The sequence below is a fragment of the Argentina anserina genome, chromosome 2 (genome assembly GCF_933775445.1).
Source record: "Argentina anserina chromosome 2, drPotAnse1.1, whole genome shotgun sequence".
Taxonomy (NCBI): Eukaryota; Viridiplantae; Streptophyta; class Magnoliopsida; order Rosales; family Rosaceae; genus Argentina; species Argentina anserina.
In genome coordinates, this window is record NC_065873.1 from 14,312,156 (window position 1) to 14,326,503 (window position 14,348).

Sequence of the window (14,348 nt, forward strand, 5' to 3'; positions counted from 1 at the left end):
CTGTCAAACATGAACCGTTCAAATTTTAATAGAAAAATGAAATTTTAAGGGCCTTAACGATTACCAAATTGGCTGGATTTTTGCAGCGATGATCTACACAATATTATCTAGGTACTACATGGTGGAGACGTGGAAATTCGATCAAAATGGTGTAAAAATAGAAATCTGCACCAATTGAATAAATAAGGACCTCCTTAGCCAAGAAGCCTTGTCAATTACAAATCTATGTAGAATTTTTCATGAACTTCGGTTTGTGTGAGAAAACATACAAAAATCATTTATGAGATGGTAGAAACTTTCATGTTGCTTATATGGTTGCATGTCAATGAACCCAAAGAAATTCAATTTTATTATGAATTAAGGGAATTAATGAAAGATAAATTAATTTGAGAAGATAATGTAGTTATAAAGATTTTTGTATTGTATAATAAATAAATTTGAAAAAATTATAAGAAAGAAATTAATGGATAATAATTTGATTGAATATACCAATTTAAAAAATTGGGCAATGTGAGAAAAATAGGAGGTTTAAATAGCAATTTAGTTTTTTATAAAAGTAAAAAGGAGATCAATTGAGTAAGGGGTCTAAGTACCCATCTTGGAGATATGAATAGAAACTCGAAAAAGTGCAAATACATATTCTGTTACAAGCATAGGCTTCTTAGTTACATCAATGTTAAATAGTCATAAGTCCTTATTTATGAACTCTGAATATAATCAGCATAAGTCTTGTTCTCACACACAAGATTACAGTCGTCTGAATGAAAGCAAAGCAGTAGAGCGTCACGATAATCCGCATCCACCATTACCTCCATGCTGAAGCAACAATCAAGTTTTTGTCTTCCCATCCAAAATGAAGAGCACCCATTTCTTCCTTTATCTTGTACCTGTCACAGTACATTCTGATTTGTTCCCGAATTGAATCAGTAACACTTTTACTCATAGGACAAGCAATGAACCCGGCCATGGCCATCCTGGCCCTCCACTTCCCAGCGACCTCATACCGCTCTATCCTTTCCTCCCCTTCGCATGCAACGATGTTCACTATATCCCTTGCAAGGCACTGTTTTTCAACATTCATCCTATCTTGGCTCTCCCTTGGTATAGCTGCTTCAAGGGAATCAAAAACGGCCGAGTAATAATTGTAGGCTTCAACGAATCTTGGGAAGAATGGGGTGGTATTGGTATTCACATCTTGTTCCACCACTGTTACTAGTTTTGGCCTCAGGCTCTTAGCCAGCCGGAGAAGCTGGTCTCTCTGGTTAAATGTTGAAACACTCTCATCAGGCATGTGGTGGAGCTGAAAAGCAAAATTTACAACGAGTGCTTCCCCTGACCTACAGTCCAGCATTGAAGGACTGACTATGGAAGTCTTTGAGGCAATTGCTCGAAACTCAAATGAAACACCAAGTCCTTCTGCCAGCTGCTCTAGCCTTTGCCCGATGGTATTAAGGCCCCCGACAGGACGCTGAACTGTCTCAGGATCATCAATCCCCGTCAACCTCAAGTGTGGTGGCTTGCCGGGCAGTTGAGCAAGTGTTTGTATGAGTGTTATGTACTGATTTCCCTGGTTTATGTCAAAATCTAGTATATGGACTGTCTTTTCATCTTTCGTAGCTTCCATAATAGCTCCATTTGCTGCCATAAATCCAAATTTAAAGCAAGGGCACACCTCAAAAAGTACTTGCATGGCTGCAAGGCGATACGAAGATGGGGGTTCCTTGCATTTCAAAGCTTTATAGAGAAATTTTCCCGAGGAAGCCATGCGAGCTGCAAGGCCTTCCACCATATATGCTGCAATCCTCTGAGGAGGATCTCCCTGAATTGAGACCAGCTGCCGAAGCTCATTTATCATGGTTGATGCTGCTTCAATATTTCCCTCTGAAAGTGCACCAGCACAATCAAAGAGCAGCTGCTTGGGTGTACGAGGAGATGTTCGTGATATTTCTTTATTGCTGCTGATGCTACTTAGATAAGAATCAGATGATGAAGACTCCTTGGGTGAGTCATGAAGCAATGCACTCTGGATTGGTTCAGTCCATTCACCATCAATTTCCATGTTTTGACCACTACCAATCATCTCTTCGTCTTGTTCATCACCGTTATCCTCAAGCAGTGCTCTCTCCAATTCTTGGAGCTTCAGTCTCATCTTATCATCACCAAAGCTAATAGCATCTGGACTTTGACTATCTAAGTAATCTGAGTCAATGCTGGTTTGGTAAACATCATGAAGCCCTGTGGACACGAAAGAAGTACTAGATGGATTTTGAGTGGTCAAAGAGGATGCAGATCCAGCACTGCGTGGATAAAATGAGGCACCATGCTCACTAAACGAACTTCCAGAAATGCTAGAACTGGATGGAAGTGCAACTTCTTCACTTGGGGAGTCTAGGAACTCATAACTCTCAGTGGAATAAGAATCAGTCGTATACATGGTATTATTCTTATCAGCCCCAAATGTTTGACTGGGAGTGTCATCGCTTCCTTTCAGAGAATAGAGTTTGGATTTTCTGTACGATGTGGCAGACAGCTCCACTGGTCTGACTAAAGACATAGTTTCCTTTTATTTCTTCAGTTGTTGAGGAATATAATTTAGATCTGCACCACAATACACACAGATAAGATGGTAAATTACTTTTTTAACAACTCTTATTTATATTGTAAAAATAAGCAAGAAACTAGATTGGTACAGAGAAAGTAGCATAAGAAAACAGTTCAGCTTTTAATTTATAGTATATAAGCGGAAGTGAGTGTCTTTGTCAAAAAGAGAGATTGAGAGTTCTATCTAATGAGCAAACTCATAATTTCTAAAGATTGACGTAGTTTATACTTTGTAATTAATGTTAGTGTTATACCAAGCAACTAGCAATTGCACTAGGAGCATATGTACTTTGTAACAGAACCATGTTCAGTTCTGTACAACATTATTACCACTAGGAGCATATGTATCATCCATTCTAGAAGTTAAGTTATCACAGAGCAGGACTAATCACAGAAACATAGGGTTCAATAGAACAATAGTGATCGAACAATCAAAGGATTGAGAAGCCCATACATTGTGAAACTGTTGGATGAACTGATGAAGTGACCCTATGGGGAAAATGTTCTTGGCAGCTCACCGACTCAAGGAAACTCATAACACAGCTTAATTGGGAAACGCACCCATTACTGATGACTTTCACCAAACTTCCATATTGAGTTAAGGGTTGTCAAAATATTTGGCGGATTAGAAACTCTTGTCTTCCTTTAAAGTGTTAATGAAATTCCAATATCAATTTCTTCAATCCTTGTTTAAAGGCATACATAGTTGAAGTTATTTTGCAGAAGTTCCCACGAAATCCTCTTTGACAGAAAGGAAGGTATTACTAATACACAGCAGGCCTTAACTGGTCACAGCGCAAAGTATTTAGTTTTCATAGTCACTTTGAGCCAACAAGAAGAAGTTCAACAAATCCAGTAACATGCAGATAAGAACCTTGTCAAAGAAATCCAATGCAGAAAACAGAGTCAAGTATAATTCTTTTTTAGATTACAAACATGCATGAGAAAGATCCATGCCTAAATTCATTGATTTCACACACTTTCTGTAATCATAATAAGCAAACAATTGATCATAAAAATTCAGTTCTTAGGAGAATTAACTTCAGGATATTGAACAGAAGATAAAGAAAAGAGACATACCTGATGCTGAAATATGAAGAGAGGAGCAAAGATCATATGAGCAACCAGTGATGATGCCAACTCAGTGGAGAACCCAGATGAAGATGAAGCAGAGAAAATGGTTTTGGACTTTGGAGTAGAGGAAGAGCTTTAGGATTTGACCTTGGGATGGAGAGAAATGGCCAAATCAACTCCTTGTAGTTGATGGTGTATAAAATATTATCAGATTGTGAAGTTCGGTAGGTTGAGAAGCAACAAACAAGGTAGAAAATACAAAAAGAAATCACCCAGAACAAAATGATTAACAAAGAAGAAAAAAACCCAGTTGAGGAAAAGTTGAATATTTAAAGATGATATTTGTGAGGATATGTAGCTACCTATATCAAGAATCTGACCCAAGAAACCAAGACCCCAAAATAGTGAAGAAAATTCCAACCATCTGGAAAAAAAACAGTGAGAAACAGAGTTCCTTCCACCCAACAATTCCCTTCAAAGGAAACTTCTCCAAGTTGCTTCAGATTCTCAGTTCTATTCAGTCTGCATGTTTATACCAACTTGGGGCTTTTGACTAAGGTGGTTGTTGACAGTACAAATGTGTGTTGATCACCATTATTAAACTCTGGTCAGGCAATCCTGACTCTACAATTTGCATTCCAAATAATGAAATAGACGGTGGCAGATCTGGGTCTTGCAGAGAAAGTCGAGGGAGTTGGGTAAAAAAGTTATACTTGGACCGGTGGAGGTCATAGGTGTGAGAACAGTGAGAGCTTTGTACGGTAATGGTTGAAAAATGGGACCAAAAATTTGGGTGTGCTTCGTGACGACGACGATGATAATGATGAAAGACCCGAAACAAACATAATTATAATTGAATGCCTAGTCATGGTGTGGCTGATATTCCTGGCGATTATGAGTTGATAGAGCTAAACAAAGTCAAGGGTTGAAGTCACTCTTTTTCTTTTCTTTGATATACAAACTTTGAAGCTTATCTAGAGTTCTAGACTAGTCATGCATAAATACACTAGTTTCATGAAATGGGGTATGTTAGTTTTATCCGTTCATGCAACAATACATCATTACGACCCTAGGGGATAATTAACGCCGCGAAATGATAGACGAAGTTCTTGTAATTGTATCAGTTGTCTAAAAGGTGGGTCATGTGGAGGAAAGAAATCTTTTGATGATTTATGTTAGAGCATTTCCAGCAGCATTATTAATTTGAAATTTTTTAACAATTTGTTAAAATTTTAGGTAAATTGGAACTCCAACATAATTGCTAAAGGATTGCTAAATTTGTTAATTGCTTATCTATTGTTAAAGAAGTAGTTAAATATTCATTTCCTACGTGTCAAACTACGATTTGATAAAAATAACATTTAGCCAACATTATTGGAGTAACATTGTTAAATCGATTGCTAAAACCTAATATTATAATTAAATATAGTAATTTGGTAGATGCTACTGTTGGAGATGTGAACTTTAGTACATACAATGACATTTTAGCACTCTAATGCTTAATTTTAGAACATAATAACGTGGGTTAGAGATGGTTAGGGTTAGTTTAAGCATTTCTGCCTATGACACCTTGGATTGGAATTGGTCTTAGATGACGAAAAAGATGGAGGTAAATAAAGAAATTCCTGCTCTATGGCGCCAAATAACTGCAATCAAAATATTACGGAAGGTAGGCAATGAGTTTTTTTTAGGGGAATAAAGTAACTTAATTTGGCATTAAGCCATGCACGACCACAAGAATCAAATATAAGAGGTGACAAACCACCTCTCATACAAGCTAATCTAAGAAAGCGAATAAAGGCGCAAAAACACGTTTATTATACAACTGAAGTTTGAAAAAGTCCGGATAAAAAACAGAAAACACTAAAACTAAAACTAAAGCATAGTAACTCCTTCGAAGTCTAGTCTAACGATTTCTAACACCTACACATCAAGCCCAATGCATCAATTTGTGTACTCTCAATGTTTAGTAAAATCAAAAGAAGAAACTAGAAAGAGGATCTTTCCTGGTACAGGTAGGAAATTACTCGCCCTCCGCCTTCGCATAGAGGCTTGCAGTATCGTCCTCATCTCCTGAGTCATATTCCATCTCTGCCACTGGCTCCTCCTCATGCACATCTCTTTTAGGATTGGTCTTTCTAATAAACGCTGCCAAAGTCATCTCCATCTCTGTTGTCTCATCCATGTTGAGCTGCCGGTTGGAAAAATTTTTTTTGTTCCTCCTCCCACGCGGACGACCTGGCTTTGGTGGAGAACGACGAATACTAGCATTCTCGTCCTCGTTGCCTTGAGACCAAGCTTTGTTGGAGAGAGGTTGACTGCTCCAAGCTTCAAACTGTGACTTCCTCTCTTCTCAGATGGCCCTGCAACATCCTCTCGGCTGCAGCGCCCACTAGAAACTGGACTTAGTCACGAAGGAGACTGCACCTTCCTTACTAGAATAGGGCATTGCCTCACTTCCATAGCAGATTTCGCAGGTACACGGCTCTCAGACTGTGGTGGAGGAACTAGGGCTTGGGGTTCCAAAACCCTAACCTCCACAATCGGCACAAGAACCACCGGTTCAGTCACAGAATCCACATGTGCAAAGGGAAGGTGACACGAACCCTAACAATCCCACAGCTGAAATTACGTGTATCAGTCTTCAACACAGGACCTAGGGTTTCCCCTACACGACGTGCCACCGCTGGAGTGTGCAGCGCCGTCTGGAGGTTTTTGATCTTTACCCAAATCCATACAAAGTCGAGTGGGACTGCCATGATATTGATAGGAGCACTTTGTGTGACGTTCTTAACATGTTTTTACCTCCAGTTGTATTTTTCTTAGCTTTTATCGTTGAATTGTTGAGTCATTTAGTAGAGTTAGGAGTCTATGGTGGCGTTGGTTGCATTTTGGTGCTAAAACAGGTTGAAACCACAGAAATTGTCGAGAATCCTATTTAGAATAGGATTCCTTGTGTAATTAGGAAACCTAGTTAAATTAGGAGTCTTCATTAATCGGCATTTATATAACATCTGTGATAAGTTGAGAATCATATATGCATTAGGAGTCATTTTTGGACTAGGAAATGTACTATTTAGGAAAATCCTACTTGAACTGAAACGCTTATTCCATAAATTTTCTAATCTTATTCTCATATTCTAGTAACTTACTTGATCGAGCAAGTTCCCTGTTGTGAAATAGAAATTTTTCTAATCTAATTAAGCTTATCTATCACATATGTTTTTTTAAGACAATATTTATCTAGGTTAGGAAAGTTTATATAAATTATCTTGTCTTTATTCTTGTCTTTTATTATTTTCAGATTTTAAAGATGAGATTGTGTAGCTATAATGAAGGAAAAAAAGAGAGGAAAATTCAAAGCAAAGGAGGAAAATAAAGAAATAATGAGACACCTAAAAAGGAGAAAAAGAAGGAATTGATGAAATGAGATTGCACTCATCAATGACAAAAAAAAGTGAAAGAAAAGAAAAGAAATAAAAAGGAAGAGATAATGGAGGGATTAAGTAAATAAAAAAAGATAATGCAAGAGAGAAAGAAGTAGACACCTAAACAAAAAGAAAAAGAATGAATTTATTAAATGAGATTGCACCCACCAATGACAAGAAAATAAGTGAAAAAAAAGAGAAAAAAAAGGAAGAGATAAATGATGGATTAAATAAATAAAAAGAAATCGTGCAAAAGAGAAAGAAGGAGACAACCAAATTAAAGGAGAAAAAAAATTGATCAAAGGAGATTGCACCCACCAATGACAAAAATAAATGAAATAAATTGAGGAGAAAAAGTCCAAGCTATAATATTCAAGGAGCCAAAACTCTTATATAAATAGCACATCATTTACAAAGAAAAATCTTCACTTCTCCTTAGCATTCAAGAGCCAAAACTCTACCAAAACACCACCATAAACTTCCCTCACAAATCAGCCAAGCCGTCCACCCTAAAACCATCAGTATCTCCACCGAGTTTCACATATTGCAGCCGTACCTCTAAGGTTCATACAACGTGTGATTCTCGCAACTCATCTTCATGGCTTCTTTTATTTGTGTTAATCTATAATTCTTTGTCTATGAAGATTGTAAGTTATTGTTTATGTGGAAATATTGGTTTTGTATTTGTTTCAGAAATTTCAGATTGTATTTGATATGTTTTTGAGACTATGTCGAATCTATGTTCTTATAATTATTGAAGTTTGTATTTCTATTGTTGTGTTCTACTCTTCTTTTACTTGCTCTTAGATAATTTTCAGATATGTGCATACAAATTTAGTGCTTGAATGCAACCCCTAAGATTGTATTTGAGTGCTATCTTCATCATCCATAATGACACAAATCGAATCATGCCCTAAGTAGGCTCGGTTTGTGTTAATGAAAGTGGGAAATTCTCGAAATTTACATGTACCCCATGGTGAGTGATGCCACCATGAAGCATGTCTCCAACAAAGATTTGGTGCTTAAATGTAATCTTGTTTGATTTCTACCATAAGTGTTGTTAAACTTGATTGCATGCAATTTAGGTGAGGCCCTAAGTCAACCTAAACGTCAATAGAAATCTTACATGATGAAATGTTCCCCTAAGGCTCTAATTGTATTGGTGTCTAAAAATATGTAATAAGATGAATTAGAATGCATGATAGAACCAAACTTGTGATTATGTGGTGCATTGGTGAATTTGGTTTAGTTTGGTAAAAACAAGTCGATCATGTAAATAGTAATTTAGGTTTTATTTTAGTAATTAATAATCAATCTCAAACCCCCCATTATTTGTTAACACTAAAAGTTTAGAGTTCCCTTCAATTCCCCGAACTGAACGATCCATGCTTATTCTATACTAACGATAACATTTTACAGGGTTAATTATGTGACGCTCACGCGCTCTATTAGATATCAGAAAATCCATCATAATCGTTCAACAAGATCATGACAAGCTAAAATCCCCAAGGGCCACCCGCTTTCACACGATTAACATCGTTAAGGTTTATGAACATAATTAATAGATATCAATCACCTCTAGTTTGGATCTCCACCAGAGCGATAAGCCTCCACATGGAACGGATTGCTCCCCTGAAAGCATCAAAGGAGGCTGCGTGAACCGTGTTGAGTTTCCCCACAAGGTAGAAGCACAGAGCAACAAAACCAGCCTTAGGGCATTTGAGATTGACCAAATCAACCGGTTCATCATTGGAAAGAGAGAGCTTGGCTGCTAGACGCGCAGCCATGGAAGCAACATAGGAAAAATACGTTGCCATCAGTGGAATTGGCGCCGCATAGCTCATAATTTCGTGAAAAAAAACCCTAACTCTAGGCAGAAATCTTTAGAGAGAGATTGCGAAAAAAGAGACGCGGTATTTTTTAGAATTCTTGCTATAAGTAGGCAGGCAATGACTTTTTTCATACAAATGCGTGGAAATATTCTCACTTAATCTGGGCCTTATGACTCCCAATTGAGCTCGAATCAAAGTATAGAAAAATAATATTGCATTATTAGAAAAAAGATAAAAAAAGCCCACCCTATATAAAATTTAAATAAATAAGGACATAAGTCTAAGCCCAGAATTATAAGGTCTTAAAACTAATTAATATTGAAATGTCTAAAATATCACTGATTTCATGAAAATTATCATACTAGATAAATAGTAAATTGTATAGTACCAATATGATTGGTCAATTGGCAATTGGTTTTTAATATATGTAACATGGACATGTGCATTCACTCACGTATCGCGTGTCAGACATGAACATGAACACAATACGGCCAGATATGCATGCATGTACAAGCGTATGTTTTTCCGATATGTTATGGACACGCGTATTCTCCAAATTGGACACGCAAAGGCAATAAAATCAAATAAAAATGCACATGTTGTGATTCGAACTTGGGTTGTCAATGCACATGGGAACTCCTTAGCCATTTCTACTTAAATGTTTTTGTTAAAAGTTATGCGCAATTTAACATATATAGCAATCCAAATAAATCTATAGAATATAAATCAATTTTTTTGAAAGTTTATCAATATCTTTTTTTATAATGTCGAATTTTCCTCAAAAATCAATATATTTAGTCTTTGGTTTAACTCTTTGTTTAAATGATTTAAATTAAGAAACTATATCACTTATGTTTCAATTTTTTATTTTTTAATATTTATATATATTAAAATTAATAGTAATTAATGTGTTCACCACGTGTTTGTGTAAAAAAAAATTTAATTTATCGTGTCCTCGTATTGTATTGTGTCGAATACAGACACTCGTATCTGTATTCGTGCTACTTAGGTGTTAATTCATGAGTGCAGCCTTCTCAAATTACAGGGTAAGAGAGTGTCGGCACATCAAACACATTAATGTATTTAACTTTTCTTTTTTGGGATTTTGATAAATACAATAAGTAGACACATCTATAATAAGTGGAAGAAGAAACGAGGAGAATAAGATATTTATAATCTTCGAATGGGAAAGGAATCACAGAAGTTATCATCATGCATGGTTGGCAGTTAATGAAGTGATTTGAGTGTTTAAGAAAGATTAGGCAAGTTGTATTAAATTAATTTTTGTTGTTCATTACTCATTAGTTATCATTCTTCCCTTATCTTATGACTGCATTAACAATTTGGTATGCTTCATTTATGAGAAGTGAGAACCGATTCCATACACCAAGGTTTCATATAATATTGAAACTTCTTTACCACCATTATTTTTCATGTTGTAATTTCATAGTGTAACGGTCCATCTTTTACAATAATGACATTCTACAAAAAGTGTATCAAATTTGAGAATTTTCAATTTTTAAATTGATATGAAGTATATAGATTCCGAAGAGGTTGAGAAAATATGGAGAAGGTGGAGAAATAGAGTACTCGGAAAAGGTGAAAAAATAGAGATTAGATTATTACTCCGAATAATTTCGATGGAGTTACCTATAACAAACACTAAGGGTACTTGGTTAATTGCATTTACAAAATGTACTTGATTATCTTAGAATTAAAAAGCTCAAGACGGTGTCTTAGATTAACGTATGCCTCATCATTTAGCATGTGGATCCGAAAAACCCGCGGAGGCCCACAAGCCTGATGGGCTTTTACTCGGCCCGGCCCGAGAGAAATACTGATTCCGTGGGTAGAGGGCCAGACTTAGTTTAGAGGTGTGAAACCCGGCCCGCCAAAAGCCCGTAAGACACGGCACGTAAAAGCCCACTAAAAAATAAAATATTATACATGCATATAATATATTATACATATATCAATTATATATCTTTTTTTGTAATTATTATACATAAAAAATTATATATGTTAATAATACTAGATTTAAAATTCTATATTTATTTATATTATAACTTTATACTAGATTTAAAATAAAATTGTACATTATGAAATAACTATTTGAAGTATATGAAGTAAACTTCTCGGGATTAATCTACACGAGCTGATGTTATTGGTATTAATATTTAGGGACCATGTTAAAACTTCATCTAATTCGGACCTTATCTGACCATCAGAATTTCTGGTAAACCGAAAACACCACTAATATGCCCTAAGCGAAGACCCATTACCAGGATGCGAACGTCAAAAACCATTTGCATATATAAAATCATCTAATTTTTATCACCGATCGTGCGCGGTCGCACCGATGAAACTCATTTGACAAAGTCTCGGTCAATGTGGTTTTAATATCTCAAAACAATGCCTCTTTTTTGTTGACCGTAGGTACGGACAGTCAAACTAAGTCCAAAACGGACGCAATTTTTACGAAGTCCCTAAATAAATATACTTATCACATCTGCTGATGTCGATCAACCGTATTTCAAACTTGAGTTGTCGATCGCGTAAGTGTCCACTAATGTATCATAACCTTTTTTATATTTGGTTTATAATAAAAGTATCGCATTATGAAGCGACTAAGGAAACATTTCGGGATCAATCAATACCAGCCGATGTGATCAGTATATATATTTAGTGACCTTGTAAAAAAATTATCTAATTCAGACCTCGTTTGATCGTCAGAATTTCCGGTAAACCAAAAACACCACTAATATGCCCTAAGCGAAGACCTATTACCAAGATGCGAACATCGAAAGCCGTTTGCATATCTGAAATCACCTATTTTTTGTCACCGATCGTGCGTGGTCGTACCGAGGAAACCCATTTCGCAAAGCCCCGGTCAATGTGGGTTTTAATATGTCAAAACGTCTCTTGTTTTGTTGACCGTAGGTACGGACGGTCAAACCATGTCCAAAAAGGATGAAATATTAACGCGGTCCCTAAATATATATACTGATCACATCTGATTGTATCGATTGACCATATTTCGAACTGGAATTGTCGATCGCCTAAGTGTCAACTAATGTATCATAATCTTTATATTAGGTTTGAATAAAACTATCGCATTATGAAGTGACTATATGAAAAAAACTTTTCGGGATCAATCAAAACTAGCCGATGTGATCAATATATATATTATGTAAAAATTTCATCCAATTCGGACCTCGTTTGACCGTCGGAATTTCCAATAAACCAAAAACACCACTAATATGTTCTAAGAGATGACTCATTAGCAAGATGTAAATGCTGAAAGCTGTTTACATATTTTTTGAAATCACTTAATTTTTGTCACCAATCATGCGTGGTCGCAATAAGGAAACTCATTTGGCAAAACCCCGGTTAATGTGGTTTTATAATGTCAAAATGCCTCATTTTTGGTTGACCGTAGATACGACGGTCAAACCATGTTCAACATGGACAAAATTTTTACAAGGTCCCTAAATATATATATCGATCACATCTATCGGTATCGATCGACAATATTTTGAAATTAGAATTTATTTGTGATTTGTTTTTAGAATGTTTCTAATAATTCTATTATTATTCCAAACCCTTAAATAAAAATATTTTTTTTCTAATATAAGCCCGCTTTAGATGGACGGACTTTGATCTTCATATTTATAAAAATATCCGACCTGATCCGACCCGTTACTTATTTAAATTTACTAAGATCCGAGCTGGGTCGGGCCGACTTGAGCCCCAGATCAACGTAATAGTATCCGCACCAAATTTGAAACTTCCACCAAGCTACGTACAATTTACAATTTATTTCGGAACTACTGTATATTCAGTTTATTAATACATTTGACTTCTCTATGCATATTATCTAGATAGGTTTGAGTAGAGATTCACAGTTTCACACGGCATAACCGCTTGATAAGACAAGAAGTTAAAAAGACAATTAAAATGTTGATGAGATGCGGAGAACGTTAAACTTTGTTGGTGTTTTAAATTGAAGGTTTCATGAGTGCAGTTTGACTGGGTTTATGATTAATTGGCATCATCCTAGATCTCTTAATTTTGGTTGGATCTCAATCATGCATGCTAAGTTTTTTGTGCACGGCAATTGCTTATGGGCCTGTATAGCTCTCGTTTAAGATGGGGAGCTAGCCTAAATTATGGATGAAAATCTTCGATCAGTTGTAATCAATTAATTAAGCACAAGTGCACAACAATGACAGCATAAAATGCAAAACAACGTCCACAAAACATTACAGGGTTGTGAAATTGAACGGCTGACCTCTGTTACCATTCGATTCAGTGTTTACATTTGCCCGGGAATATATATATATATATATATATATATATATATATATATATATATATATATATAGTTGGCTCGAGACAAGGAGGCAAGTCCGCCAACAGGGTTAATTAGACTTAGACCCCGTCGTATTATCTTCTTGGGAGTAGGCACTGGGCCGTGTACGCACGATCCAGGATTTCCAGGCTGCGACCTAATTTAGCTGATTATCAAGGGGTGCCTATGATCGACATTTACAGAAAAAAAAATGGAATTCTCTTGCGGGGCGTCAAACAGCAATATACCTTGCACCACCATGCACTCTTTTCAGTAAGTTTAAGTACATGTCGATATTCCGAATTGTGAGCCGCCGCCATACAACGGAGATTCTCTCCCTTTTTTGTAGCTCATTTAATTTAGTAAGCAAACTCATCCATGCATACTGATATACAGATAATGCATGGTATCATCCTAGCTAATGTCTTGCGATGTCAACTCTACACCTTGGAATTAATCTAGGGTTCTTATCCTTTCTCACATCTACAAACAAATAGTTGTAGTACTCATTAATCCTTTATTAATTGATGTGTACATATATAGACGATCAAGAGCGGACGTTCGCATTGCACCAAAAGTGCGGACGTCGGCGATTCCGGCGACCGGTGATGCGCAACGACGGCGCGGATGGTGTCGGCCGTACTCCCCCTCCCGGTGTTCCATCGTCGTCCCACGACGGTTGAAATCTGTAAATTTTTCACAAACTTGAAATTTCTAAAAATTTACATATTCTGGTTGCTGTGGGCCCGCGATGGAGCTCTAACTGGCACATATAGGAGCGTCGGGAGGGGGAGCACGACCGGTACCATCTGCGTCGTCATTACGCATCGCCGGTCGCCGGAATAGGCGAATCTGCACTGTGCAGACGTTCGCTCCATAACCATCCTATATATATATATATATTAAATGTATTAAAAATACAGAAAATATTATACTCAAAGTAATCCTTACGAGACAAAGTAGATAAGAGGTTACATTGTTTAAGATTGTAACTAAAAGAGACGTCATTTTGTATATAACAATCGAGGGACAGAGACATCCATATAAATATATAGATTGAAA

At 36.5% G+C, this 14,348-nt stretch overlaps 1 protein-coding gene across 3 annotated transcripts; it reads right to left on the reverse strand.

The window, feature by feature from the left end:
* Positions 1–670: 670 nt before the first annotated feature.
* Positions 671–4,347, reverse strand: LOC126782905 (scarecrow-like protein 1). 3 transcript variants are annotated; one of them, XM_050508260.1, is made up of 3 exons: positions 4,038–4,347; positions 3,682–3,822; positions 671–2,598 (listed from the first exon to the last, which is right to left on the reverse strand). In XM_050508260.1, exon 3 carries the CDS (start codon positions 2,552–2,554, stop codon positions 806–808), a length of 1,749 nt encoding a protein of 582 aa, XP_050364217.1. In that variant the 5' UTR covers positions 2,555–2,598; positions 3,682–3,822; positions 4,038–4,347; the 3' UTR covers positions 671–805. The 3 variants fall into 3 exon arrangements, with proteins under 3 accessions (XP_050364217.1, XP_050364216.1, XP_050364218.1); XM_050508259.1 differs by having other exon boundaries at positions 3,682–4,347; XM_050508261.1 differs by lacking the exons at positions 3,682–3,822; positions 4,038–4,347 and adding an exon at positions 3,056–3,529.
* Between the last annotated feature and the right edge of the window lie 10,001 nt (positions 4,348–14,348).